We start from the raw sequence: 25,151 nt of genomic DNA, 5'->3' as shown, positions 1-25,151 counted from the left end.
TTAACAATGGAATGTCCGAATAAACTCCTCATGCTGACTTCTTCTGAAAGTTCTCTGTTCTCTGACGACTTACTGGGTCAACAGAGCCTGAAATGTGGAAGTTTTCAACTTGAAACGGCGAGACGCTGCCGCCTCGAAGCGCAGATCTCTGTCAGGCGCCGTGGGCCGTCCTTACGGCGACACTACCAGACCAAAATCTCTCATCAGCCGTTAAAATTTTTACCGAAAACCAGCTGAATTTATCGAATGGTGTCCACTCAGTTGTGCCTTACAGTTTTGAAAAAATTTTGATCAAACAAAGCAGCAGTCTGAGCCATTCCTAAACAATGAAAAAATCGACGAGAGGGTGGGCCACTCCTCACTCAAAGACTGCCCACAGATGAATGATGTAACCGACAGGTGTGAAAAAACTCTTGCATGCCCACGAGGGTTCAAGCATGTCTGATGTAATCACACGTGTGTTGTATGGCTGGGGGGCCTGGCTGCCTTTTTGTTTCTGTCTTTTGTTTTTCCTTCCAGGTGGCTTGCATTTGGGACTGAGTGGCTGTGTAGCTGAGTTTATCAGGACCTCACCCTGATCACCTGCGGCTCGTCAGGACTCACAGCTGTGGTGCATCTACATGGATTGGAACATGGTGGCATTTAAGACTGGAGTACACAGTGTGTATTTGCCAGAGACTCGACCTTGTGACCAGACGGGTGAGATTGTGTCTCGAGAGCCATCTCATCATCAGTGGATGCAGAGAACGTCCAGGTTTGATGCATGGTCTGTGAAAGAGGAGGGGGTGAGGTCTCACGCTCGTCAGCACACTTCCTGAGGTACGTTAGATTTTGTGACTAACATTTATACAGTCAGTAAATATGGTGTCCCTCACACCTTATTATATTGAGCTGTATGTAGTCGTTTAATCAGCTTCCACTGCTGTGGAGTTTTGTGAACCGGATGTTCCATGCCTGCAGGGTGGGAAGCTGATTAGTAATTAAGCCAGGAAGTGTTTGCTGTTTGTGCACCTTTGAGTGGTCTCTCTGTGTGTTGAGTGTGGACTCACATAATGATTCCTTCTTTCACAGACTCGGTTTGTCGCGGCCACCTGGGGGGTGTCGGCGGGGTCCTTGGGTCCGAACCAGTTCTGGCTCCGGACCGTTAGCGCTGCTGGGAGCGCACCGCAATCCACCACGCCAGACCGCGCACTTTTATATTTTTCACAGCACTGTTATGTTCATTAAACTCTGTTATCCTTTGTACCGTGCTCTGCTTATTTTATACTGGGTCCTTCAAACGCTGGTCGGTTCTCCGGGCTGTGTCCGACACATAACAACGTGATTCAAATCCATATAGTTTTTGAAAAAAATAATAAGGTTGGATACTTTTCTAATAGACCTCATATATATATATATATATATATATATATATATATATATATATATATATATATATATATATATATATATATATATATATAAAAAGAAATGAGCGTATTTTCTTCAAACTGTGTAGGAATATTCTTTGGTTGGGTGTCTTCAGATGATTTCATTTTGGAGCAGATTGGTCAATGTCAGTGTCTTCAAAAATATACTGTTTGAAAAACATATTTTGTCAGGATATTGCCAAATCCAGTAGGGTTAAGGCACCTTGATACTTGGACAAATTTGATTCCTGCACTGGTACACAATCTGGCATGCCAGAGAGTAAACTCGTTGCAAACTGTTGTAAACTATTGTGAACTGCGCATGAGCTGTGCACAGCTGCGAGCCAGTGCGCAAAGAAAACTTTGAAATTGTCAAAATTTCTGGCACGCATTCATTTTGTGAACTACGTAGATGTGAACAATGTTACATCTATAATAAACATAATTTTACAGATACATTATCTAACACATAAGAAGGAATGACAATGCAACTGTTTTACCAATCCATTATAACATTATAAATAATTACCTTTGAGATGATTCCAAATATTAAAATATATAAAATATAAAATAATTTTTATAAAAATTAAAATTATATAAAATAATAAAATATTCTGTTGGATTTACATGAGAAAATTATTTTATTTGAACACATTCTGATCATGTGCAACTCATTTAAGTCATATTTCCTTTCTCAGTGTACACTGAAAAAAAGAGAATCGTTACCCCAACCTTCAACGCTGCTTCAATTGGTAACAAATAAAGTAATTAGTTGTGCCAGTTGAACTCATCACATAATATTTCTGTGAATTTGCTAATTTAATTTGGACAAACTAAATTCATTTAGGCTTTCTGTTTTTCCAGTGTAGTCCGCTCAAGGTCGCCAATGGTTTTCATTTTGTTATTATGTAGAAAACACCAGGATCTCAAATGGGAAATGTGACATCATGTGTTTACAGCATTCTACCACTGTAATGGTTGTGATGGGTACAGATGAATGAAACTACAGGTTGGTTCCTTATATGGCACCTTGGTTCTATGGCCTGGTATGAAGCTGGACATTAAGCAGTTATGAGAGTCATAAAACAAGACTTATTTCCAAATAATGTGCACGTGATCTGTCTCTGGCCCTGGTGGTTATGTGAAATGACTATTTGACCGTTATCCCTCATAGGTGTGAATATAATATGAACAGAAAACCACATAGCAGCCTTTCACATCTCCTGCAATGTTCCAACCCTTGATTAGGCCCTGATAGCCAGCAGGATTTGGATTTGTGACACGAGTCCTCTGGATAGATTATCTGCCCAATTGGCTACATGAATTATGGATAACCCACATTGTTGGAAAGGTCTCATTAAAAGTAACTTCAGATGAATACTCAATACTTTGCTTCCAAGTCTGAAAAATAACTGAAAAGGAAGCAAAAAATGAAGTTTTATGAGAAACCAGAGAAGAGTATGACTCTGTATAGTATCTCAGATAGCTTATGTGTTTCATATTCTGTCTTATTCAAGGTACAGTTGTGGTAGGAAGTTTACATGCACTCATCATGGCCATGAGCGTCATGGTAATTTTGTGCTTTTAATGAAGTCTTTCAGCAGTTCTTTTTCCAGCATGGAATGATTGTGCAGTGTGCATCATCAGTGATTTTAATAATCAAGAATTGGGTGCCCAAGTTTGAATTCATTTTAGATCTTCTCTAATTCACACAGGGTCAAAACTATACATACAGGCTCAAATATATACATACATTCGCTTGCATCTTTTAATAAGTGGTGCTGAAGGTTCGTCAATGTCTTTTGATGTCCAATAAACTCCTTGTTAGTGATCATGATTGACTACAACTGGTAGTTTCTCTTTGCATTAAAAGGATGTGTTTGACAGCAATCGTTGGACTGACCAATACTCAGAACAATGGGAAAGTTGAAGGAACTCTGTGAAGATCTAAGAAGGAGAATTGTAGATTTGAAGTTTGGAAGGTCTCTTGGTGCCATTTATAAACAACTGCAGATTCTGAGATCATCAGTTCAAACAATTGTACAAAATTCCAAGTTAATCTGGCAAGGTCTGGAAGAAGATCCAAACTGTCACCCTCAGATGAAAGGAAACTGGTTAGGATGTTCAGGAACAACCCAGGAACCACCAAGGCTCAGAATTTGCAGCTTCCCACATGGACAAGCCAAAAATACCTTCTGGAGAAAGGTTGTATGGTCGGACAAGACAAAAATTGAGCTATTTGGCCACAATGACAAGAGGTATGTTTGGAGGTGTAAAGGTGAGGCTTTCAAACCTAAAAAGACTGTACCAGTTGTTAAGCATGGTGGTGGTAGCATCATGCTCTGGGGTTGTTTTGCTGCCAGTGGGACAGGTGCATTGTATAAAGTTCATTCATGTCCATGATGAGTGTGTACGTAAAAATCTGACTTCTACTTCGTCTTTCGGCTGTTCCCGTTAGAGGTCGCCACAGCAGATCAATCGTTTCCATCTCACCCTGTCCTCTGTATCTTCCTCTGTCACACCAACCACCTGCATGTCCTCTCTCAGCACATCCATGAACCTCCTCTTTGATCTCCCTCTTCTCCTCCTGCCTGGTGGCTCCATCCTCAGCATCCTTCTCCCTATATACTCTGGGTCTCTCCTCTGCACATGTCCAAACCATCTCAATCTCGCCTCTCTGACTTTGTCTCCAAACCAAAAAATGAGGTGGGCTTCATAGATAATTGGCAAAGCTTCTGGGGAAAACCTGGTCTTGTTAGGAGAGACGGCATCCATCCCACTTTGGATGGAGCAGCTCTCATTTCTAGAAATCTGGCCAATTTTCTTAAATCCTCCAAACCGTGACTATCCAGGGTTGGGACCAGGAAGCAGAGTTGTAGTCTTACACACCTCTCTGCAGCTTCTCTCCCCCTGCCATCCCCTGATTACCCCATCCCCGTAGAGACGGTGCCTGCTCCCAGACTACCAATAACCAGCAAAAATCTATTTAAGCATAAAAATTCAAAAAGAAAAAATAATATAGCACCTTCAACTGCACCACAGACTAAAACAGTTAAATGTGGTCTATTAAACATTAGGTCTCTCTCTTCTAAGTCCCTGTTGGTAAATGATATAATAATTGATCAACATATTGATTTATTCTGCCTTACAGAAACCTGGTTACAGCAGGATGAATATGTTAGATTAAATGAGTCAACACCCCCGAGTCACACTAACTGTCAGAATGCTCGTAGCACGGGCCGGGGCGGAGGATTAGCAGCAATCTTCCATTCCAGATTATTAATTAATCAAAAACCCAGACAGAGCTTTAATTCATTTGAAAGCTTGACTCTTAGTCTTGTCCATCCAAATTGGAAGTCCCAAAAACCAGTGTTATTTGTTATTATCTATCGTCCACCTGGTCATTACTGTGAGTTTCTCTGTGAATTTTCAGACCTTTTGTCTGACTTAGTGCTTAGCTCAGATAAGATAATTATAGTGGGCGATTTTAACATCCACACAGATGCTGAGAATGACAGCCTCAACACTGCATTTAATCTATTATTAGACTCTATTGGCTTTGCTCAAAAAGTAAATGAGTCCACCCACCACTTTAATCATATCTTAGATCTTGTTCTGACTGCGCTGTAACTAGGTTTAAGGATATGATTCCTTCTTTATGTTCTCTAATGCCATATACCAACACAGTGCAGAGTAGCTACCTAAACTCTGTAAGTGAGTTAGAGTATCTCGTCAATAGTTTTACAGCCTCATTCAATCAATCAATCAATCATTTTTTTTTTTTTATATAGCGCCAAATCACAACAAACAGTTGCCCCAAGGCGCTTTATATTGTAAGGCAAGGCCATACAATAATGATGTAAAACCCCAACGGTCAAAACGACCCCCTGTGAGCAAGCACTTGGCTACAGTGGGAAGGAAAAACTCCCTTTTAACAGGAAGAAACCTCCAGCAGAACCAGGCTCAGGGAGGGGCAGTCTTCTGCTGGGACTGGTTGGGGCTGAGGGAGAGAACCAGGAAAAAGACATGCTGTGGAGGGGAGCAGAGATCGATCACTAATGATTAAATGCAGAGTTGGAGTATAAGGAAGCCCTACCATTATTTAATGCTTCGATCTTAAATATGATCAATCTATCTTTGTTAGTTGGCTATGTACCACAGGCTTTTAAGGTGGCAGTAATTAAACCATTACTTAAAAAGCCATCACTTGACCCAGCTATCTTAGCTAATTATAGGCCAATCTCCAACCTTCCTTTTCTCTCAAAAATTCTTGAAAGGGTAGTTGTAAAACAGCTAACTGATCATCTGCAGAGGAATGGTCTATTTGAAGAGTTTCAGTCAGGTTTTAGAATTCATCATAGTACAGAAACAGCATTAGTGAAGGTTACAAATGATCTTCTTATGGCCTCGGACAGTGGACTCATCTCTGTGCTTGTTCTGTTAGACCTCAGTGCTGCTTTTGATACTGTTTACCATAAAATTTTATTACAGAGATTAGAGCATGCCATAGGTATTAAAGGCACTGCGCTGCGGTGGTTTGAATCATATTTATCTAATAGATTACAATTTGTTCATATAAATGGGGAATCTTCTTCACAGACTAAGGTTAATTATGGAGTTCCACAAGGTTCTGTGCTAGGACCAATTTTATTCACTTTATACATGCTTCCCTTAGGCAGTATTATTAGACGGTATTGCTTAAATTTTCATTGTTACGCAGATGATACCCAGCTTTATCTATCCATGAAGCCAGAGGACACACACCAATTAGCTAAACTGCAGGATTGTCTTACAGACATAAAGACATGGATGACCTCTAATTTCCTGCTTTTAAACTCAGATAAAACTGAAGTTATTGTACTTGGCCCCACAAATCTTAGAAACATGGTGTCTAACCAGATCCTTACTCTGGATGGCATTACCCTGAGTTCTAGTAATACTGTGAGAAATCTTGGAGTCATTTTTGATCAGGATATGTCATTCAAAGCGCATATTAAACAAATATGTAGGACTGCTTTTTTGCATTTACGCAATATCTCTAAAATCAGAAAGGTCTTGTCTCAGAGTGATGCTGAAAAACTAATTCATGCATTTATTTCCTCTAGGCTGGACTATTGTAATTCATTATTATCAGGTTGTCCTAAAAGTTCCCTAAAAAGCCTTCAGTTAATTCAAAATGCTGCAGTTAGAGTACTGACGGGGACTAGAAGGAGAGAGCATATCTCACCCATATTGGCCTCTCTTCATTGGCTTCCTGTTAATTCTAGAATAGAATTTAAAATTCTTCTTCTTACTTATAAGGTTTTGAATAATCAGGTCCCATCTTATCTTAGGGACCTCGTAGTACCATATCACCCCAATAGAGCGCTTCGCTCTCAGACTGCAGGCTTACTTGTAGTTCCTAGGGTTTGTAAGAGTAGAATGGGAGGCAGAGCCTTCAGCTTTCAGGCTCCTCTCCTCTGGAACCAGCTCCCAATTCAGATCAGGGAGACAGACACCCTCTCTACTTTTAAGATTAGGCTTAAAACTTTCCTTTTTGCTAAAGCTTATAGTTAGGGCTGGATCAGGTGACCCTGAACCATCCCTTAGTTATGCTGCTATAGACGTAGACTGCTGGGGGGTTCCCATGATGCATTGTTTCTTTCTCTTTTTGCTCTGTATGCACCACTCTGCATTTAATCATTAGTGATCGATCTCTGCTCCCCTCCACAGCATGTCTTTTTCCTGGTTCTCTCCCTCAGCCCCAACCAGTCCCAGCAGAAGACTGCCCCTCCCTGAGCCTGGTTCTGCTGGAGGTTTCTTCCTGTTAAAAGGGAGTTTTTCCTTCCCACTGTAGCCAAGTGCTTGCTCACAGGGGGTCGTTTTGACCGTTGGGGTTTTACATAATTATTGTATGGCCTGCCTTACAATCAGTGATGCCGGTAACGCGTTACTTAGTAACGCGTTACTCTAATCTGACCACTTTTTTTTAGTAACGAGTAATCTAACGCGTTAATCTTTCCAAATCAGTAATCAGATTAAAGTTACTTCTCCATGTCACTGTGCGTTACTATTATTTTTCATTGTGGGTCGATAGCAGCATTAAACTTGGTCTGTGGGCAGGAGGTCGGGGTTCGACTGAACTGCCCACTTTAAGTGAGCTGTGAGCTTTTCATCCACGGTTTTTTGCAGCTGCTCGACTCGTCGTCTCCTCTTAAAGCGCGGTGATCAGCACACCTGCACTGAGCTTTACAAAGACATTTTTATACTTTTTTTCCTCCTTTATTTAGAGCTGAGCTGAGCCGCTCTGTATCTGCGCGTTAAAACAGCTGATCCTCCGCGACGCGTCAACAACTAACACTATTTTCCACTCAAATGCACCTAAACTCTCTTTCTGAGGACCACATGATGTGAAAACGCAATAAAACTTTCTTACCTGTAAATCTGGTCACGTTTTCTGCATAAATAAATGTTATCCATTCTTTGTGCTCAAACGCCAAAGTAGGGGCGAATCCAGATGGAATGGGGGCGTGGGGGAGGGATGTGCCCCCCTCACAACACCCCTAGATTAAAGGTACAGTTTTGAAGCCTTTTTTTTACTACAACTACTAATACTACTTAAAATAATATTAATTTCGACAAGTAAAATATGTAGAGAGAATTTAAATGTTAGAAAAATGCTAGAATGAATTTAATAGTTACATTTATAAACAATGTAGGTTCGAAATTGCAAGTTTTACTGTTACAGTGCTGTCAACAGTTAAATATGAGGTCAAGAAAGAGGTCTTTATTTTACTTTTTAGAAAACAAGTATTTATTTCATTTAAGTCAAGAAAGGGTGACTATAAAGTAAGTTTTGGCAAAACAGGTATCATTGTCATGTTGAGGTGGCAGAGGGTTGTTGTCGGCAGCTGGGAAAAGTAACTAAAAAAGTAACTAGTAATCTAACTTAGTTACTTTTACAATTGAGTAATCAGTAAAGTAACTAAGTTACTTTTTCAAGAAGTAATCAGTAATCAGTAATTGGATTACTTTTTCAAAGTAACTGTGGCAACACTGCTTACAGTATAAAGCGCCTTGGGGCAACTGTTTGTTGTGATTTGGCGCTATATAAAAAAATTGATTGATTGATTGAAACCGTCCCACCTGAGCTGTCCCTCTGATATGTTCATTCCTAATCTTGTCCATTCTTGTCACTCCCAAAGAGAATCTCAACATCTTCAGCTCTGCCTCCTGTCTTTTTGTTAGTGCCACTGTCTCTAAGCCGTACAACATAGCTGGTCTCACTACTGTTTTGTAAACTTTCCCCTTCACTCTTGCTGATATTCTTCGGTCACAAATCACTCCTGCCACCTTTCTCCACCCACTCCACCCTGCCTGCACTCTCTTCTTCACCTCTCTACCACACTCTCCATTACTTTGAACAGTTGACCCCAAATATTTAAACTCATCTACTTTCACCACTTCTACTCCTTGTAACTGCACTATTCCACTGGACTCCCTCTCATTCACACACATGTACTCAGTCTTGCTTCTACTGACTTTCATTCCCCTTCTCTCCAAAGCATATCTCCACTTCTCCAGACTAGACTCAACTTGCTCTCTACTCTCACTACAGATCACAATGTCATCTGCAAACATCATAGTCCATGGGGACTCCTGTCTGATCTCATCTGTCAACCTGTCCATCACCACTACAAACAAGAAAGGACTCAGAGCTGATCCTTGGTGTAATCCCACCTCCACCTTGAATGAGTCTGTCATTCCGACTGCACATCTCACCGCTGTCACACTATTCTTGTACATGTCCTGCACTACCCTAACATACTTCTCTGCCACTCCAGACTTCCTCATACAATGCCACAACTCTTCTCTTGGCACCCTATCATAAGCTTTTTCTAAGTCCACAAACACACAATGTAACTCTTTCTGTCCTTCTCTGTACTTTTCCAACAGTATTCTCAGAGCAAACATTGCATCTGTAGTGCTCTTTCTCGGCATGAAACCATATTGCTGCTCACAGATCTTCAACTGTTTTCTAAGCCTAGCTTCTACTAGTCTTTCCCATAACTTCATGCTGTGGCTGATCAGCTTTATGCCTCTGTAGTTACTGCAGCTCTGCACATCACCCTTGTTCTTGAAAATAGGAACCAGCACACTTCGTCTCCACTCCTCAGGCATCCTCTCACTTTCTAAGATTTTATTAAACAATCTGGTTAGAAGCTCTACTGCCATCTCTCCTAGACATTTCCATGCCAAAGTATGTATTTGAGAATCACTATGACCTTGTTAAACATATTCATCGTCATAATGAACAGATGTTCCATATCCATTCATTTTAACATCCAGAAAATTTCTAAGTTTGGGTTAAAATGCAGTGTTTGTGTGTGCTGACATCACACTACACACTCTGTGAAATCACATCTTGTGTTGTTTTGGTAGTTTTTAAATCTGCCATCTTTCACAGCTTTAAAAGCTGAATTGCTGACTTAATGTGTAGACTTCTATCAAATCAAATCAAAATCAAATCAAATCAATTTTATTTATATAGCGCCAAATCACAACAAACAGTTACCCCAAGGCGCTTTATATTGTAAGGCAAGGCCATACAATAATTATGTAAAAACCCCAACGGTCAAAACAACCCCCTGTGACAGTGGGAAGGAAAAACTCCCTTTTAACAGGAAGAAACCTCCAGCAGAACCAGGCTCAGGGAGGGGCAGTCTTCTGCTGGGACTGGTTGGGGCTGAGGGAGAGAATCAGGAAAAAGACATGCTGTGGAGGGGAGCAGAGATCAATCACTAATGATTAAATGCAGAGTGGTGCATACAGAGCAAAAAGAGAAAGAAACACAGTGCATCATGGGAACCCCCCAGCAGTCTAAGTCTATAGCAGCATAACTAAGGGATGGTTCAGGGTCACCTGATCCAGCCCTAACTATAAGCTTTAGCAAAAAGGAAAGTTTTAAGCCTAATCTTAAAAGTAGAGAGGGTGTCTGTCTCCCTGATCCGAATTGGGAGCTGGTTCCAGAGGAGAGGAGCCTGAAAGCTGAAGGCTCTGCCTCCCATTCTACTCTTACAAACCCTAGGAACTACAAGTAAGCCTGCAGTCTGAGAGCAAGCGCTCTATTGGGGTGATATGGTACTATGAGGTCCCTAAGATAAGATGGGACCTGATTATTCAAAACTTTATAAGAAGAACAATTTTAAATTCTATTCTAGAATTAACAGGAAGCCAATGAAGAGAGGCCAATATGGGTGAGATATGCTCTCTCCTTCTAGTCCCTGTCAGTACTCTAGCTGCAGCATTTTGAATTAACTGAAGGCTTTTCAGGGAACTTTTAGGACAACCTGATAATAATGAATTACAATAGTCCAGCCTAGAGGAAATAAATGCATGAATTAGTTTTTCAGTATCACTCTGAGACAAGACCTTTCTAATTTTAGAGATATTGCACAAATGCAAAAAAGCAGTCCTACATATTTGTTTAATATGCGCATTGAATGACATATCCTGATCAAAAATGACTCCAAGATTTCTCACAGTATTACTAGAGGTCAGGGTAATGCCATCCAGAGTAAGGATCTGGTTAGACACCATGTTTCTAAGATTTGTGGGGCCAAGTACAATAACTTCAGTTTTATCTGAGTTTAAAAGCAGGAAATTAAAGGTCATCCATGTCTTTATGTCTGTAAGACAATCCTGCAGTTTAGCTAATTGGGGTGTGTCGTCTGGCTTCATGGATAGATAAAGCTGGGTATCATCTGCGTAACAATGAAAATTTCATTGTTCATTGTCAAATATCAGTGTTTCACTTTCATTCTGACAGTGGCAGAAAGTACTGACCAACACAACAAGGGTTCAATTAGCCAAACTCTTTGTCCAACAGAAATTAGAACATATTTCTGCACTTTTGTCTTGGCAGATTAGTTTTTCAGGTCTCTAGAGACGAATGAAGCTGAAGAATCACAATGACATGATTAGTAGAAGAGCTGCATTTGCGAAACATTACATTTAGGATAAATGAATCTGATGCATGTTTCATTGTAAATCGGGATAGGTGGTTGCACACTTTTACCCATGCATGCTTGCACCCATGCACACATGCGCCCCCACCACCAGATATTATAGATTTTTTTCCCCCTTTATCTTGATCTCACCCAAAAAAGAAAAGAAAAGAAAAAAACCCAAGATGTTTTTACTTAGTTTTGATTGTAAAGTAAGTGTTAATGTGCATTTTTAATGGAAGTTCTCACTGATTCAAAGTCGGGGTGGAGGGTTAAAGGGACCCAGGGTTGGGACGCATGCCTCTAAAACACGCTTCAGTTTAAAATTATGTTGTGAGTGGAAATTATACCAAAACTGCAAGCACACACCTTAGTTTGGCCACGAAATCTGACATACAGATTTTTTTTTAATTTTATTTGGATGAAAATAAGCTAATATAATAAAGAAGGGCAGCATTTTCCCACCAGTCACATGTTCAAGACAAACACAGTGTGGCGTTTTTCCTGTATTCTGTGGCTGAAATGGTTTAACTGACACAAGGCAGCACAGCCAAGAAATACACATGGAAACATTCTCACACTGCACAAATGACGTGATATGGCAAGACCGCAACTGATTTGTTTGTTTGAACCTTGTGTGATAGCATCGTGTTTTTATTGTTCATCTGAAACATATTACACTGCTAAATGCGAAGCTGGAAACAGAAACTAGAGAGATCATCCCGCCTGCTTGTCCTCTTCAGCGCTTTGGGTGATGATGCCTTCTGGCATGTTCAGATTTGCTGTGACTCACTTTCTTAATATGTATGTTTTTATGCTAGAATGGTTTAAACAATGGACAGATTGTATTTACATGCACTCACCAATTGTGTGTCCCTTTATGGGGTTCAGCTACAGAAGATCATCATCTGTCTGTCACGGGTTAGAAAACAGGTGTTAAATGGATTACAAGACTGTGTTTATTGAACTCAGCCTGTTCTCATGAAGTGTTTGTAGTTAAACGTACTAAAAGTAACGCACAATCATTCTTACAGAACCCACATAATCATCAATCAGGAGGCTACAATCATGTGACCACAAAACAAGATGGTAGATCTTGTGTGTCTGTCTGTGAACAAGATAAGAAAACAGATTTTCACCAGAATTGGTGGGAATATTACTTGTGCAGGTATCTCAGATAACTTTTAGAGAGGATCAGACAAAGGTCAAGGTCAACCAAAACTTGATGCAAAAACAGGTTTGCTGCTATATCTCTGCAGCCAGTAGGGCTAGAGAGATTATCTGAGGTTTCTATACTAATTTGGTAACATGAAATATTGAACGTTTGTTCTGGAGTCCGTATCAAAAAGCAAAACTTGTGCTAAATGGGGCTTTGAGGGGTCACCAACTGATTCAACACAAAAGCTTTGAAACATTCCTTTGATTTGATGTTGCAACATTAAAACACAAGTTAATGAGGTTGGATTGTACTGTTTTTGAATTTCTTCTGTAATGGCTGCAGTCAGTAGCCACATACATTGTGGCCACATACGAGGTCTATTAGAAAAGTATCTGACCTTATTATTTTTTTAAAAACCATATGGATTTGAATCACGTGTGATTGCGTCAGACAAGCTTGAACCCTCGTGTGCATGCGTGCGTTTTTTCATGCCTGTCGGTTGCGTTATTCGCCTGTGAGCAGGCTTTGAGTGAGGTGTGGTCAACCCCTCTCGGCGGATTTTTATTGCAAATAAATGTCTGAACAATTTGGAGCTTTGCTGCATCAATTTTTTTCCAGAAACTGTGAGAGACCTCCAGGTGGACACCATTCGAAAAATTAATATAGCTTTCAGGGACGATTTTATGGGGATTATACAGATTAAGGAGTGTTACTGCCGCTTTAAGGACTGCCCACAACTCCTGAGAGCGCGACGCGCTCCCAGCCCCCATTGACAGGCTGACACCCCGCTGAAACAACCAGATCATTTCCAACGTGAAGGCTTTGCTGATCCGGGACCTCGTCTGACTTTCACAAAAAGGCAGAAGGCGTGGACATCAGTACATTTTCCGGCACATTCCACCGTTACAGGAGTTTTTTTCATGGAAAGAAAAGCGGAGGGACGCGCCACGGAGCCGTTCATTACGCGGGACAAAACCACCTTGGTGTTGGTCTCACAGGACGGGTTTCAGGTGGATTCAGACGGATTCCGGTTGCTTTCCAGTCGTGTGAATATCCGATTGTGATTGTACATGAGCGGGACATGCCCAAACATGTCCTGTGAGGCTTCATCACGGCATTTCTTTGCACCGAGCGGCTGGACCGCGACGCGTGTAACTCCTCCGCAAGTCTGTCTTAATGTGCCGATAAAGTGCTGATGTCCACATCTTTTCACAATTCCTGTGCTAGTCAGATGACATACCGGATCAAGACAGCATCCAGTTTAAAAATGATTGGCACATTTCACTGTTACAGGAGTTTTTGTCATGGATAGAGAAGTGGCTCCACCGCGCGTCGTGGCGGAGCTGCATGGCGCAAAGAAACGCCGTGATGAAGCTTACAGGACATGTTCTGGCATGTCCAGCTCATGCACAATCACAATCGGATATTCACACGACTGGAAAGCAACTTGAATCCATCTGAAATCCACCTGAAAGCCGTCCTGTGAGACCAACACCGAGGTGGTTTTGTCCTGCGTAATGAACGGCTCCGTGGTGCGTCCCTCCACTTTTCTTTCCATGAAAAAAAACTCCTTTAACGGTGGAATGTGCCGGAAAAAGTGCTGATGTCCACATCTTCTGCCTTTTTGTGAAAGTCAGATGAGGTCCCGGATCAACAAAGCCTTCACGTTGGAAATGATCTGGTTGTTTCAGCGGGGTGTGAGCCTGTCGATGGGGGCTGGGAGCGCGCCGCGCTCTCAGGAGTTGTGGGCAGTCCTTAAAGCGGCAGTAACACTCCTTAATCTGTTTAATCCCCATAAAATCGTCCCTGAAAGCCATATTAATTTTTCGAACGGTGTCCACCTGGAGGTCTCTCACAGTTTCTGGAAAAAAATTGATGCAGCAAAGCTCCAAAACGTTCAGACATTTATTCGCAATAAAAATCCGCCGAGAGGGGTGGACCACACCTCACTCAAAGCCTGCTCACAGGCGAATGACGCAACCGCCAGGCATGAAAAAACTCACGCATGCACACGAGGGTTCAAGCTTGTCTGACGCAATCACACGTGATTCAAATCCATATGGTTTTTAAAAAAAATAATAAGGTCGGATACTTTTCTAATAGACCTCGTACAGTAGTGTTCAGAATAATAGTAGTACTATGTGACTAAAAAGATTAATCCAGGTTTTGAGCATATTTCTTATTGTTACATGGGAAACAAGGTACCAGTAGATTCAGTAGATTCTCACAAACCCAACAAGACCAGAAATCACAATGTCATCTGCAAACATCATAGTCCATGGAGACTCCTGTCTGATCTCATTCATCAACCTTTCCATCACCATTGCGAACAAGAAAGGACTCAGAGTGGATCCTTGATCTAATCCCATCTCCACCTTGAATGAATTTGTCATTCCTTCTACGCATTTCACCACTGTCACACTATCCTTGTACATGTCCTGCACTACCCTCACATACTTCTCTGCCACTCCAGACTTCCTCATACAATATCACTGTTTTTCCTTTGGCACCCTCTCATAAGCTTTCTCTAAATCCATAAATACACAATGTAGCTCCTTCTGACCTTCTATATACTTCTCCATCAGTATTCTCAGAGCAAACATTGCATCTGTAGTGCTCTTTCTCGACAATGAAACCATACTGCTGCTCACAGATCTTCACCTGTTTTCTAAGCCTAGCTTCTACTAGTCTACTCATAACTTCATGCTGTGGCTGATCAACTTTATGCCTCTGTAGTTGCTGCAGCTCTGCACATCAACCTTCTTCGTAAAAATAGGAACCAGCACACTTCTCAGGCATCCTCTCACTGTCTAGTATTTTATTAAACAATCTGGTTAGAAACTTCACTGTCATCTCTCCTAAACATTTCGATGCCTCCACTGGAATGTCATCTGGACCAACTGCCTTTACATTCTTCATCTTTTTCATAGCTGCCCTCACTTCATCCTTACTAATCTCTTGTACTCCCCGATTTACTCTTGCCACATCATCCAGCCTTTTCTCTCTCTCATTTTCTTCATTCATCAGCTCCTCAAAATACTCCCTCCACCTTCTCAACACATTATCCTCACTTGTCAGCATATTACCATCTGCATCCTTTATCGCCCTAACCTGCTGCAGATCCTTTCCAGCTCTGTCCCATTTCCTGGCCAATCAGTACAAGTCCTTTCTCCTTCCATATTGTTCAGCTTCTTGTACAGCTCGCTATATGCCTTTTCCTTACACTCTAAAAATGAACTGCTGTCTCAATGAGAAAAATTGATGTTACAATTTGCATAGATTTTTAAAAGTTATTTCAACTTTCGACTGAGTTGATGCCACAAGACTTCTCTTGTTAAGTTCAAATAACTTTAATTAAGTTGAACTAACTTTTAAAAATCTATGGAAATTGTTACATCACTTTTTCTCATTGAGACAGCTGTTAATTTTTTAGAGTGAAGCTTTTGCCACTTCTCTTTTTGCCCTATGTCCCAAGTCTTTGTACTCCTGTCTACTTTCTTCTTCTCTACGACTATGCCAGTTCTTTTTCGTCAACCTCTTCTCCTTATGTTTTTTTGGACATCTTCATTCCATCACCAAGTCTCCTTGTCTTTCTTCCGCTGTCCAGATGTCACACCCAGTACTTTCCTAGCTGTCTCCCAAACCACATCTGCAGTACTTTTCCAGTTGTCCAAAACTGCTTCCCCTCCATCCAGTGCCTCTCGCACCTTCTCACCAAATTTGACACAAATTCTTACTACTTTATATTTTTATAAATTGAATGAAGCAGTTGTAATTAGTTGGTTAATTGTCTCGGCAGTACACAGAAGAATAACGGGCAACTATATTCTTACTTTAAAGCTGCAGTGTGTGGATTTAGGAGTGTTTATTAGCAATAATGGAATATAGCATTCTTAATCATCTGTTCATTAGTGTTACCTGCAATGAAGTATTACCTGCAACAATGGTCCCCCTCATGGATGCTGCCATGTTACTTCACCATGATGATACAGTCGCCCAAAATGAACACACTTACTCCGCTTTTCGCATTTTGAAGTGCAGTTAGAAGACTGAAGAAAAACGAAGATGAATCAGTGGTTTCAAGATTCAAGATTTAAACAACTTTATTGATCCCTAAAAGGACAATTCATATCACACCCAATTACCTCAGACAAAAATACAGCAATTAATCCATAAATATTACTAGCTGAACTTAATAATAATGGCACACGTCAGAATTAAAACAACTGTGCATATACATTTCATTGTTTATGTACGTTAAACTTTGAAACAGTCCGTCATCCAAATTGAGGCAATGTGAGTGTGGGCTGCAGCAGCTTCATGCCATGCAACTGAACTTGGGGGATGGAGGTGGCAAGTTGCTGCAGCTGTGCCCCAACGGGGAAGGGAGTGGCAAATGCGGAGGCCGGGGTGGTGGTGGTGGTGGGGTGACAGAAACACAAGGTGGGGGTGGGGTGGGGGGGGGCGTGAGTTCTTGTGTGCAGGTGGTTCATATCAGTCCCTGTCCGCGTGTGCGTAGAGTCTGTGGGGGAGGGCAGATGAGAAAGGGAGCCGAGTGCGTCATCAGGGCCGTTGAAATCTTCTGGAGGAAAAACAAGCGGGGCATTTTGACCTTCGGTAGCTGATAAGGCTGCCGTGTTTGGGTTAGGCAGAGAAGCACAGAGCCAAATATGGCTTCTCTTAACTGTCCAGATCCAGTTGTGTAAATGAATATTCACTGGTCTCCAACATCAATACCTTTGCAGGGCAGACAGCTGCCCCGAGATGCATTCCAGCTTGCGTTTCAGTTTAAGAGTCAGTGCAGTCTGAGACTTACAGCCTTGCTCCCCTGTACTCTGGCTCCTGTCTACAGGTTGCACAAGTTTAATAAACATCATTTTTATGAAATGGACAATCATGCATATTAATCACAGGAGAAGGCAAGGGAGCATGAATCTCCTAAGAAAATGTGAAGGGAAGCAAGTTTGTGACCAGCAATGGCAAATGCAATCTGCAACCTCACCAGCAGATAACACTAAATCCTGCACTCTGTATCTTTAAGTGATTCATAAAAAAATCTAAGAAATTTTGACTGGTTTTGCCTTCATTAATGTGATGATTTGCACATTTTTTTTTCTATTTTTATTGTTGTACAATGTATTTGTTTGACTTTGAAGATGTCAGCTTTCAATGTCTTAAAAAAATTGCACGGAAGTAAATCAATTAAAATTGAATGTCTTTGGGTGTGGGGCTGGTGGACAATATTTGAAGAAGATCTCTTTTTGCTTTTTGTGACTGATAGACAATTAACCAGCATAAGTAATCATGAGTTACAGCCTAACGCTGGTGTCATGTGACATCCAAATCTGTGTAATCCCTTAAAGGAGATGAAGCACAGGATATGTTTTCAGACTTTGTCTTTGTTTCTACGTTTAACCTGCTGCTCTCCTTCTTCCTCTCTAATGTGAATCACAATGTGTCTTCTGGCTCTGCTGCTTTGTTAACCAACTTAATATTTTGACAGTTTAAGCAGTTTTCTAATTAACCGCCGCTCTTCGCCTCCTCGCTGCAGATCCCAGTTGGACCGCTTGCATGCACGTTGGGGTGTAAGTGTGAGTGTTTGAGAGGAAGTGAGCGTCAGCGCTCCCACATGGCCTCCATGCAGGACGGGCTGAACTTCACGGCTCCTCCCTACGGCAAGGTCCTGCTGCTGGGCGCTATCGCTGCTGCTTCGGCCTTTGTTGTGACAATTCTCATTGTGGTGCTCTGCGTGGGCTGCCAGAGGTGAGGAGATCACACATGTGCATGCACACACACACACACACACGCGCACATACACACACACACACACACACACACACACACACACACACACACACACACACACACACACACACACACACACACACACACACACACACACACACACACACACACACACACACTCAGGTTGTTTGTTTGCACTCACAGGATGCATCAAGTGTGCAGCATGTGTACAAAGATGCAAATGCAAGGCATAAAATGACTCAGGCACACATGGAACGTGACTCAGATGCTGCACAGAAGTGCACTAATGTTGTCAGTGCCAGCTTGTATGACAGTGTGGTTGTTTATCACAGGAAGGGGAAGACGCACAATGTCCCCAGTGAAAGTGGAAAACACCGTCTTATGGACATGGTATGTATCGGGCGACAGACTCCTCTGTGTTTTGTTTGTTTATAGTGAAGCAGATAACTGAATATTTACAGAGGAATCTTTCAAATGGTGAAACAAGCATCAAATTTGGCACAAATACTCCTTAGACATCACTCTGTTGTAAAAGCACGTTAGCCACCTAAATTTTCAATAGGCAGCCAGGTAGGGGTCAATTGAAGGATTACAGAGAGGTTAAAATTTAAAAAGGCTCCAATCATATTGAAAACTATACCACATTATTTGCCTGATCACAAAGATTCGAAAAAGGTATAGTTTGGACTGTCTGTGATGGAATATTATGGAGTTATGGGTTAAAAACAGCAAGAATGGTGAGAAAGGTCAATTTCATTATGTACAGGGGTCAAAAGTTAAAGTTGCTCCAATTTTGGTTAAAAAGTGGTGCAAATTATTGGTTGAGCTAATAGATTAGATTAGATTAGATATACTTTATTGATCTCACAGTGGAGAAATTACGTTTACACTCCAGTTACCTCAGACAGCAATTAGTCCACAATTATTACTTGTTTACCGTAATAATGGCACACATCAGAATTAAAGACAGCACATACACATTTGACATTGTTTAGGTGCACTAAGTTTGAAGAAGTCCGTTATCTGAATTGAGGCAAGTGGGTGAAGGCCGCAGCAACCCTGAGATGCGCCGCCATCAGCTTGGGGGGAGGAACGGAGGCCAGCTGCAGCTAAAACTGCACCACCCCCGCAGAAGGGGAAAGGAATGACGTGAGCAGACACCGGAGTGGGGGGTGTTTGATAGGGGGTAGAAGGGGGGTGGGGGGAGGGAATGGAGCATGCTTCAGTCCTGTGAAAACAGTTTATTTTCTTTGTGAGTTGAGATAAGAAACAGCCAAATGTTCCCCAGGCCGAAGAAATTCCTCTGGAGGGAAAACAGTCGGGCAATTTGACCTTCAGGCGTGATAAGCCTGCCGTGTTGTGGTTTGAGCAGTGAAAAACACTTTTAATAGTTCCACTTAAACAACCAAATCCCAATTATGAATTAAGAATATTCACAATTATGAATTAAGAATATTCACCAGCCTCTGAAATCTTCACTTCAAATGCAAGGCACACATCTGCTCCAAGATGTCATCCAATTTGCGTCTGAGTTCAAGAGTCATCACAGTCTGAGAATGCACTGCCTTGCCAACCTCGTTAATCATGACGGACAAGCGAGGGGCCGTGGTTCTTGATACCGCTGTCTTGCCAATTTTCCGGTAGATCAGGGCAGCACATAAGCCAAAAAGTACCAGCCCTGCTACCATAAGACCAAAAATGAATAAATCCTTGACGTCCTCAACAGAGAAAGGCGCAAAGCATGCCACACGCCAGGAACTCCAGGAGTCGAGGACATAGCCTGCAGGATGCGTTCCATCTGGGCAGGTTGGATCCCCCGGTCTTGACCTTCTTGTAGAAAAAATGGTGTCAGAGACCAGCTGATCAATTCCATGGTTAATCCAATAGTAGTCCAATAGATCCAGTATCCAATATAATTTGAGGAATTCACAGTCTGGTGAAGTAGGGACTTGAAGGTTAAAACAGAGAACAGAGATAAGGGAGAGTGGAGGAGATGCGACCACCCTCGTCAGAGTCCCAAGCTGTAATAACTTAATAGGATTAATAAATGGAATAGTTTTGACTGTGTTGAATGTTTGGTCTCCAAAGTAAAGGTCAAACAAGATCAACGTCCATTGGATTCTATGACATGTGACATACACTCAACAAAAATATAAACGCAACACTTTTGGTTTTGCTCCCATTTTGTATGAGATGAACTCAAAGATCTAAAACCTTTTCCACATACACAATATCACCATTTCCCTCAATTATTGTTCACAAACCAGTCTAAATCTGTGATAGTGAGCACTTCTCCTTTGCTGAGATAATCCATCCCACCTCACAGGTGTGCCATATCAAGATGCTGATTAGACACCATGATTAGTGCACAGGTGTGCCTTAGACTGTCCACAATAAAAGGCCACTCTGAAAGGTGCAGTTTTGTTTTATTGGGGGGATACCAGTCAGTATCTGGTGTGACCACCATTTGCCTCATGCAGTGCAAGACATCTCCTTCGCATAGAGTTGTTCAGGTTGTCAATTGTGGCCTGTGGAATGTTGGTCCACTCCTCTTCAATGGCTGTGCGAAGTTGCTGGATATTGGCAGGAACTAGTACACGCTGTCGTATATGCCGGTCCAGAGCATCCCAAACATGCTCAATGGGTGACATGTCCGGTGAGTATGCCGGCCATGCAAGAACTGGGACATTTTCAGCTTCCAAGAATTGTGTACAGATCCTTGCAACATGGGGCCGTGCATTATCCTGCTGCAACATGAGGTGATGTTCTTGGATGTATGGCACAACAATGGGCCTCAGGATCTCATCACGGTATCTCTGTGCATTCAAAATGCCATCAATAAAATGCACCTGTGTTCTTCGTCCATAACAGACGCCTGCCCATACCATAACCCCACCGCCACCATGGGCCACTCGATCCACAACATTGACATCAGAAAACCGCTCACCCACACGACGCCACACACGCTGTCTGCCATCTGCCCTGAACAGTGTGAACCGGGATTCATCCATGAAGAGAACACCTCTCCAACGTGCCAAACGCCAGCGAATGTGAGCATTTGCCCACTCAAGTCGGTTACGACTACGAACTGGAGTCAGGTCGAGACCCCGATGAGGACAACGAGCATGCAGATGAGCTTCCCTGAGATGGTTTCTGACAGTTTGTGCAGAAATTCTTTGGTTATGCAAACCGATTGTTTCAGCAGCTGTCCGAGTGGCTGGTCTCAGACGATCTTGGAGGTGAACATGCTGGATGTGGAGGTCCTGGACTGGTGTGGTTACACGTGGTCTGCGGTTGTGAGGCTGGTTGGATGTACTGCCAAATTCTCTGAAACGCCTTTGAAGACGGCTTATGGTAGAGAAATGAACATTCAATACACAAGCAACAGCTCTGGTTGACATTCCTGCTGTCAGCATGCCAATTGCACGCTCCCTCAAATCTTGCGACATCTGTGGCATTGTGCTGTGTGATAAAACTGCACCTTTCAGAGTGGCCTTTTATTGTGGACAGTCTAAGGCACACCTGTGCACTAATCATGGTGTCTAATCAGCATCTTGATATGGCACACCTGTGAGGTGGGATGGATTATCTCAGCAAAGAAGTGCTCACTATCACAGATTTAGACTGGTTTGTGAACAATATTTGAGGGAAATGGTGATATTGTGTATGTGGAAAAAGTTTTAGATCTTTGAGTTCATCTCATACAAAATAGGAGCAAAACCAAAAGTGTTGCGTTTATATTTTTGTTGAGTGTATGTTACCCAGTAACATGATAACTAAGCATGGCACATGGTGCAAACTATTGCTTTTTAAAACCCTATTAATTCAACCAATAATTTGCATCACTTTTTACCAAAATTATAGCAAATTTAACTTTTGACCCCTGCACAAAATGAAATTCATCTTCGTCACCATTCTTGCTGTTTTTACCCCATAACTCCGTAACATTCAGTCACAGATAGTCCAAACTACACCTTTTTGTAATCTTTGTGATCAGACAATGTGCTGTAGTTTTCGATATGATGAAAACAAGCACCAAATTTGGTGCTTGTTGTCAGAAATGAACAATTGTTACAGTTATCTGCTCCACTATTTCTGCACAGGTAGCTAAAGCAACTCAATTCATTTGGGAGAAATATGCACACAACACTCATGCACGCTTAATGAATGTGTAACCGTCTGTGTTTGTGCGTTGTTAGGGTATACTCAGGCAGTCCAAACTGCGCTCCATCAGTAAATCAGACACTGAGATGAACAAGATGACCTGCAATGGCAAAAGTGAGTGCAGCCTTTACATGCAAATTCTCAGTGATCTTCAGGTGACAACCTTGATTCTGCAAAATGTCATCTTTTCAGGATCCAAACAGCCGTTGTTGTAGCAGGATGACAAAGCATTTTGTGGCATCATCCAAAGGGATTCTGGGGAGTTTTCTGAGCCAGAGGGGTTGGGAATTTATCTCAACCACAGGAGGAGCATGTAATCTTTCAATTTATTTGAAAGCATGAAAATCTTAAAAATAATAATAATAATTAAAAAAATAATATTAATAATATTTGGAGCTACAGTGGAAGCAGCAAATATACAACCTGAAACATTATCCCCAAACAAATTGAATTGTATTATACTTTGATTTGCCATCATTTTCAATAATTACTGCCAAATTTACCATCTGCAAAGACGAGTTTGGTCTCTGCTCAGTAGCTCATCTGGCCTTATTCGACTCGTAAATACAAAGATATGAGGAAATATCTGAAGGGGATATTTGCCATAAAACGGGATTCACGTGACATTTATACCTCAGCCTTATTTCACTGGACTGTTCCATCTTGATATTGGAACATGTGTCTCTCAAAGAGAAATCCTGGAGCTCCGTCGCTGACAGTGAAGTGGGAACTGTGTTTGTGGGCACTGTGACAGCAGGCTGAGACAGTTTGGAAGAAAAATGATCTAAGCATATGTCCTGCTTCATATTTGTCGTGCTTCCACTGCAGTGGAATAAAGCCAAACTCTCAAAGATCTCCATCAGTTCCCAGTTTACTGTCAGCTCCAGCTTTTCTCCTGCTCTTTCCAGGGAGAGATTTATTCATGTTCATGATCCATCCAGTACGTGAGGATTAACGTATGTGAATTCTGTTTTATGGCACACATTGGCTTACGTTGGCGGCATGGATAGTAATAGCGGCCTCTATGTGCCTTGCAGAGGCATCTAAAAAGAAACGTGCAACCAGCATGGACCTTCTGCTGCTGCCCAGCCGCTGGTCTAACTCTGACCTTCGTTCTCAAGGCAGGCAGCTTCCCCAGATTCCCTCTGGGACTGGAGAGGATGGAGAGCACACTTATTCTGAAGTGGGCCGACGGCCCTCCACTTCACGTACTGATGATGCCCTCTACGCCATGGTAGGCAGGGCTGGCCAGACGGACACTCCGGCACCTCCTGCTGTACCTGCCAACACCCCGGCACCCCCAGACCCAGATGGTGATGGAGAGGAAGGAGGGCTACCAGAATCTGAGGCCCAAGTCATGACTCCCCTGCACCCTCCGGAGACTGCAGAGTATGCCTGTGTCAGGAAGCTGAGGAAGGCCGACAAAGCACCACAAAAGAGGGACAGCGGCACGGATATGGGGGAGCCCCCGGTGCCCCCGCAGAGACATGCGCCGCCATCGCATCCCGCTCCTCCTCCACCACATCCTCACAGCACAAAGTTGCCCCGCAGAAATATTGAAGCCTTCAACGTGCCGTCGTTCCCAAAGGTTGGTAGAGCCAAGCGTTACAGTGCCATAAAACGTAACCACCGCTTTGGAAATTGAGACATTTTTGTTGCTTAATGGCATCAAATCAAAAGCAAAAAACAAACAAAAAAACAGTAAAAACAGTAAGTAAACAGTAATTTCTGGAAATACAAATATAAAATCAAGCAACTCCAGCAAATCATCACTTTTACAGCCGTTCTTCAAATTAATGGGTTAGTGTTTCAGCAAATCTTACAACATGAAGCCAGTAGAATAGAAACAAGGACGTTTCCAAGTCACAAAAATTTCTCTGAGATTTCAATTAAATTAATCATTAATAAAAGGACAAGGCACATCTGTAATCTTTGAGTGAGAATGACTAGGCTCAAAGAAAACATAACTCATCTCAACCTTTATTTCTAAAGCACGTGTAAAATGACCGCAGCTGTCCATAATTAAAAATTGTGCACCAAGTTACCCCCAATCATAAAATAAATAAATTAGAAATAATAATAAAATTACAAGCAATAAAACAAATAAAAGACAAAGTAAAATAATGTTTCTGTGAAGGTTCTCAGTTGTCCAGGTGGTTTCCATAGTAGAAAAGCTTGAATCTTCGACTGGACTGGGTTGCTTGACGAAAGGACGTTTTGCTTCAAATCGCAGAAGCTTCCTCAGCTAAAATTCTTGCTCTGGTAGTCTGACTCCTGTCTCTTGACCCTTGTAGAGAAGAACAAACAGAAGCCACAAAAGCTGGAGTTTTAAACCTAACCAGACCTCTTTCTTCTCTCTGGCCAGAGAGAAGAAATGGTTTGAGAGAGGGGTGAAGGAGGCATTGTATGTGAAACAGTTGAAACCCAGCCTTAACCAGGGAGGGGGGTCTGAGACACGCTTTGTCCCCTGTTTACAATGGGGTACTCAGGTCAAAGCAGTTTCAGTCTTTTGTTCATGGTAATGAGTCATTCACGTCATCAGGAGACTCGTCAGGAGAGCCGTCAGGAGAGGCGTCAGTCGCATCGTTAGGAGGGACAGCTACCCTGTCATTAGGAGGGTGCTAACTAGAGGACAATAGGTACTAATTAAAGCAATTGTTTAGTCAC

General features: G+C 42.0%; 1 protein-coding gene across 4 annotated transcripts in view; it reads left to right on the top strand.

Annotated features, from left to right (window-relative positions):
* si:dkey-70p6.1 (uncharacterized protein LOC570575 homolog) overlaps positions 1-25,151 on the top strand; it is a 40,729-nt gene that overhangs the window by 8,810 nt on the left and 6,768 nt on the right. The window contains exons 1-5 of one of the 4 annotated variants that reach the window (XM_034173008.1): positions 18,305-18,317; positions 18,653-18,710; positions 22,520-22,598; positions 22,677-22,797; positions 23,606-24,072. In XM_034173008.1, coding sequence (XP_034028899.1) covers positions 22,590-22,598; positions 22,677-22,797; positions 23,606-24,072 — 597 coding nt within the window. In that variant the 5' untranslated portion in view covers positions 18,305-18,317; positions 18,653-18,710; positions 22,520-22,589. Of the gene's footprint in view, positions 1-18,105; positions 18,318-18,652; positions 18,711-22,519; positions 22,599-22,676; positions 22,798-23,521; positions 24,073-25,151 lie in introns of those variants that run through there. The other 3 variants (XM_034173005.1, XM_034173006.1, XM_034173007.1) reach the window with 3 other exon arrangements.

Source organism: Thalassophryne amazonica, chromosome 6 (genome assembly GCF_902500255.1).
Source record: "Thalassophryne amazonica chromosome 6, fThaAma1.1, whole genome shotgun sequence".
Classification (NCBI taxonomy): Eukaryota; Metazoa; Chordata; class Actinopteri; order Batrachoidiformes; family Batrachoididae; genus Thalassophryne; species Thalassophryne amazonica.
This window is presented reverse-complemented; position numbering and strand designations above follow the sequence as displayed.